The 5,378-nt window shown below is 50.9% G+C and overlaps 1 protein-coding gene across 1 annotated transcript; it reads left to right on the top strand.

Moving 5' to 3' along the window:
* Positions 1–3,887: 3,887 nt before the first annotated feature.
* Positions 3,888–5,159, top strand: LOC106650766. Its single transcript, XM_014368969.1, has 2 exons — positions 3,888–4,571; positions 4,635–5,159. Exons 1-2 carry the CDS (start codon positions 3,888–3,890, stop codon positions 5,157–5,159), a joined length of 1,209 nt encoding a protein of 402 aa, XP_014224455.1.
* The last annotated feature ends 219 nt before the right edge of the window (positions 5,160–5,378 follow it).

Raw genomic sequence — 5,378 nt, 5'->3', positions numbered from 1 at the left:
TCGGTGAACAGCATTGCCGTAGTACGGCAGTGCTGGAGCGCATCAAGCAGTGAATCGATAAACATCGAGGACAAAACTGGCCCAGGCGACGATCCTTGTGGGACCCCTGACGTGCAGGTCCTGTATGTCGAGGTCTCGTCACCCTCGCCGACCACAGCCTGCCGGCGCTCACTCAGGAAAGAGTGCACAAGCCTGAGCGAGAGGTCCCCAAACCCAAGCTCGCGCAGGCGACGCAGCAGGACTGTGTGATCCAATGTGTCAAAAGCACACTTGAAGTCAAACAGTACAAGTACTGTCACAAGACTTTTGTCGATTGCCTGACGTATGTCCTCAGTGACCTTCAATAATGTAGTCTGCGTACTGTAGCCCGACCTGAATCCCGACTGCAGTGGTGACAACAAACTATTTTCTTCAAGGTAGGCCGAGATCTGAAGTGTGATCAACCTGTCGCAAGCACGAGCCAAATGCGGCAGGTTGGCGATGGGGCGAGTCTGCGCAGGGCTCAGAGGCTGAGCCACCTTGCTCACCGGTGTTATGGTAGACGTTCACCAAAGTGCAGCATAGCGTCCAGTCGAGATAGCGCTGTTGAAAATGTGAGTTATAAAAGGCGCAATGATCACCAGCGACTCAGACAGATACGTCAGGGAAATGCCGTCGCAGCTCCGTCCACGTGCGCCGCGCGCAATCCAGCGTAATGCCTCGAGCATCTGTATCACGGTGACCGGCCGAAAAGCAAATTCGGCGTCTCGACGCATCGGCGGTGTCGCAATAATCGCTTGAAGGGCATCCTCAGTGCATGCCGGGTGCGAGTTGTTAATGGTAGAGTAATGCGCCATAAGCTCTTCAGCTGAGAAGCGAGCCAGCGGGGACGGATGCGAGACTGACACGAGACCAAGTCTCTACATAAACGACCATCTCTGTGCATCATCCACACATGCAGCTATGCCTTCGCGCAGATACTGTTCGCGGGTCCGCTCGATGTCGCGTTTTATCCGTCTACGAAGCTCGCGGTATCGACCCAGCAGCACGGCGTTACAATTTCTGCGTGCACGCTTGTATAGTGAGTCGCGCTCACTGCATTGCGCACGAAGCGCAGGCGTGAACCACGGTGCAGGATTTCTTCGCTGCGTTCGCGACGTTAAAGCGGCATGCACATCCAAGAGTCCGACAACAACACCATTGAAACACGCAAGCAGGTCGTCAACATCCTCCTGAGAGCAATCAAGACGCTGAAGAGACGCCAACTCACCACCAAGTTGCTCATTGAATAAGCTATAATCAATGTTCTTGAAAGAGCGAGTTAAGTACGTCTTTGTTGTAGGCACCGCCGCAGCTACTGAGTAGTCGAAAAAAAAGTAGTCGTGTCCAGAGATGAATGGCACGTCGGATTTGGTGTAATTGGAAACAAGTGAGATGGAGTCGACAATGGCCAAATCGATCCATGTTCCAGCCTCGCTATCATGGTTAGTTGGCTCAGAGGGGATCAAATCCAAGGAACATTGCTGGATGTGAGAGCGCAACTCCTTCGTATGATACTCCTGTATCTCAGCCTGCATGTCAACGTTGAAGTCTCCGACCATCACTACATGGCCATATCTGTGACAGACAGACTGGTAAAACTCGAACAGACCGTTGAGGACTCGGCCGTCTGGCGGGTGATAGACCGATATGAGCAGCAACTTCTGTCGATCCAGATGCAGCTCGAAAGCCAAAAACTGGACATCATTTATGTGCTTGACTTCGGGCGAGTAAAGTATTGTGAATTTTATTGTTTCGAGCACATAACATGCCACGCCACCACCCTGCCTCCACTGACGATTTTCGGTCAGTCCAGGCAGACCTTGATCAGTGCGCAACAAAGAGTAGCCAGGTATCGCCACGCTCCGGTCGTCAATGGACGGCGTGAGCCAGAACTCAGACAACGAGAGTACGTCGGCACTGACAGATGCAAGTTTATCGGTAACAGTCGCCATATGACCTCGAATCGAATTAACATTCATCTGCAGTATTCGCAAACACGAGCGCGCCTCCACCGACGATGATCGCAGTCGGGAAAGCTCCTCCTCGAGTCATGCGATCAGATCCAAGTCGGCCTCAGTGATTAGCTCAACGCGCTCGGCGCCACGGTTCTTGCGAGCGTAGACGCGTCCGTCATCGGACCAGACCGAGTCGTAGGCGGATCGCCTTCCTTTCTCCTTGGCCAGGCGCAGCAGCTTATAAACGGGACCGGGCAGGATCTCAAAAAGCCCAACCTCAACATGCTGCCCACCAGCACGGACATCGGAGAACATCAGCTTGCCATATCGTTGCTTAAGTCTCACAACATGATTGCGCGTGACTGGCTGCTTGAAGGTCACAATGAACGAAAAAGTGGGGATGACACTCCGGTTACCACTCCTCCGAGGCAGCGTGTCGTCGGCAAGGAAACGGCACGCCTGAACATCGTCGATGCTCCTCTCAGAGCCGATGCACGCAAGCACCTCCTGGACGACACCATGCAGAAGCTCTGGCGTGTCATGCGGTATAGACAGCGGTACTTCCTTTATTCGGACATCAGTACCAGGACGTGCGGACGTCAGGCGCCGCTTCACGTCAGCAAGTTCCAACGCCATCGCCGAGAGGCGCGCCGCCTGGTCAGACAGCGCAGCAGTGAACATATCAATTTTGGCGTTGGTCTGGCCCAGAGCAGCGGCGAGCATATCCGTTTTCATGGTGATGAGGTCGCCAACAGACGACATCAGGGTCTGAATTTGCGATACAATGGCCTCGGATTCGCTCATTATAACGACTGTCTGACAGCAGAGTTCAAAGATCAAACGATCACAACAACAATTACAATAGAGCACGAGTAAGACGTAAACACAACACAGGTCGCACACTTCAGTAGCAGTTTCGCGGTTATTTTTCGGTTTAATCGATAACTTTTTACGGGCACAGATCACAGTACCAGGTCCACCATTAACACGATCCTTGCAACGAGCACTAAATGCACAAAAAAACGTCACAATTTTTGGGCGCTATTTACGGCGTCGAGAGGCAGAATTGTCGGAGCTCGATTCAAACGCGTGTTTACACTTGAGAAGAGAGAGAGAGAGAGAGATTACCTCGGCGATCGCGCTCCTTTCATCTGGTACCCGGGATGGTTTCGGCTGGACATTTGCGGCCTTCCACTTCTTCGCCTTCAACGCCGCAACTCTCGTAGCCTGGAGCGAATGAAAATTGGCGACGATTTCGAAGCGGAAGTCGCAACAGTCCCGAACCTTGCTGAACCATGCTTGGAGCTGATGAAGACTTTTTATGGCGTCCATGCACTTGTTGTGGAAGCTTGTTCCTCGTGTCAGGGCGAGGACAAGCACCTTATTTGCTCTGGCTTGGTGGCGCTTCAGTAGCTTATCGTGCCGCAAGTAGCAGTGCGCGTAGCTTACCTTCGGAAAGCGGGCAAGTTTGTCGGCACCGTGCATGTGCCCAGCTTTCTGAAGGTAATAATTCTTTTGCTGATAAAAATTATCACTAAAAGTTTTGGCGAATTGATCGTAATCAAGGAATATGTTGTAGTCACTCGATTGGATGACGCAGCCGAAATTAACCTGCAGCAGCAGCGGCGTCTCACTTTCATTGCTGAACTCGCACCTGAGGTGCGCTAAGCCCTTCGTTGGCTCGACGAGAAGGCCGTGACGGCATCCGTAGTACACCACGTACATCAGTGTCTGGGAGTGGCTCGCGCGGAAGCGCGGCAATTGCTGGGCCACTGCCGACGCAAACTTCTGAAAGTGCTGTGACGGGATGGCATGTTGCGCGAAGCAGTGTTCCAGATCTTTCATTCTCCTGCACATCGCGGCCCTGCGGCTACGAATAAAATCATTCGGAGGAAATATGTATGGCCAAACATGTCTAGGCAAATTAGCACCTGGTGCAAAAACTGCTTGCCATGCCAAAGAGCAAAAGTTTCTCGGCACAACAAATTTATTCCCTTTAAATTTCTATTGCCAGATGCGCGTTTCTCTCATGTTCATCTAGACATCGTGACGCTGACAGAGAGTGAGGGCTTCTCTCACGCGCTCACGATGATCGACCGATACTCGAGATGGCCAGAAGCAGTTCCCATTGCAGACATGACAGCTGACACGGTGGCCAGAGCCTTCGTCGAGACTTGGGTCGTGCGCTACGGCGCCCCCAAAACGGTAACCACGGATCAAGGCAAACAATTTGAGGGCGACCTGTTCAACAATCTTGCGATTCTTCTGGGGTGTAATCATATCCGCACCACCAGCTATCATCCGCAGAGCAATGGGGTACTCGAACGCTGGCATCGAGACTTCAAAGCAGCTCTCATGTGCCAAGCGAATTCCGATGAGTGGACCCGCACCTTACCTTTCGTAATGCTGGGCTTGCGCACTCGAATTCGCTCCGATATCGACTGTAATGCTGCAGAGATGGTCTTTGGATCGACCCTCAGACTCCCTGGTGAATTCTTCTCTAGCGAAGACGAGGAACACGACAGAAGAGTCTTCACTTCTAAGTTCCGTCCCTTCATGCAGGCAATCAGACCCATTTCCGATACCGATCACGATGTTACTAGACCCTTCGTACACCCATAGCTGGCCTCGTGCTCCCATGTTTTTGTTCGTGCACAGCCAATCAAAAAAGCTCAGGATCCGCCATACTTGGGCCCATACAAGGTCGACAACCGTCTCTCGGAAACTTTTTACAACGTGCTTATCCCCAATAAGCTCGGACGTGAGGAGTCTAAAACCATCACCACGCTGACACCAGCCTTCAGCTCTTACTTTGATCACCATCAAGCACTAGACGCTGACGATGCCAACCCCGGAAATCTTATATCTGCGCGCGAGGAAACCACTAAAAAATTGAGTGACAACGACTGCAATCTCCTTGAGAACTTCGATTGTAATAACGAAATGTTACCTTTCGATAATCGCGAGAACTGTATTACGGGTGAATGTGACAGGAGTGTGCATAATTCAGCGTTGGATTGTAACGTCACATGCAAAGAAGTTGTTGTTGGCGAGTCAGGTGTGAGTGAGGAGCTCGTTGTGAACGAGTCCGATGCGAATGACCGCGGTGGCATTGTTAACCTGAATGCAGAGTGCACGAAGCGTAATAATCGTAAAAAAAGCTGCTTCAATAAAGACTGTTAATAAATGTACAAAAAATGCAGAGCGATAACGCCAAAGAAGCCTTGCCATTGATTAGCTCTAATTCAAATGTTAAATGCAACAGTATTTTAAATGTAGAAGGTAAATCGAGGCCCAATAATTCAAAGCGCGTCAAATTTCACTAAGAACATACTTATTGTAAGCAAGAGTAAACAAGCTCTGTTCGTTAAAAAAAAAAAAAAAAATTTAACACTATTTTTG

The sequence above is a fragment of the Trichogramma pretiosum genome, unplaced genomic scaffold (genome assembly GCF_000599845.2).
Source record: "Trichogramma pretiosum strain Unisexual culture from Peru unplaced genomic scaffold, Tpre_2.0 scaffold3, whole genome shotgun sequence".
Taxonomy (NCBI): domain Eukaryota; kingdom Metazoa; phylum Arthropoda; class Insecta; order Hymenoptera; family Trichogrammatidae; genus Trichogramma; species Trichogramma pretiosum.
This window is presented reverse-complemented; position numbering and strand designations above follow the sequence as displayed.

What these genes read in the sequence shown, in the direction of transcription:
- LOC106650766 (XM_014368969.1), top strand. Translation starts at nt 3,888, where the DNA reads ATGTCTAGGCAAATTAGCACCTGGTGCAAAAACTGCTTGCCATGCCAA. An exon ending in TTTCCGATACCGATCACGAT is followed by an intron (nt 4,572 to 4,634) that starts GTTACTAGACCC and finishes GTTCGTGCACAG; the next exon opens with CCAATCAAAAAAGCTCAGGA.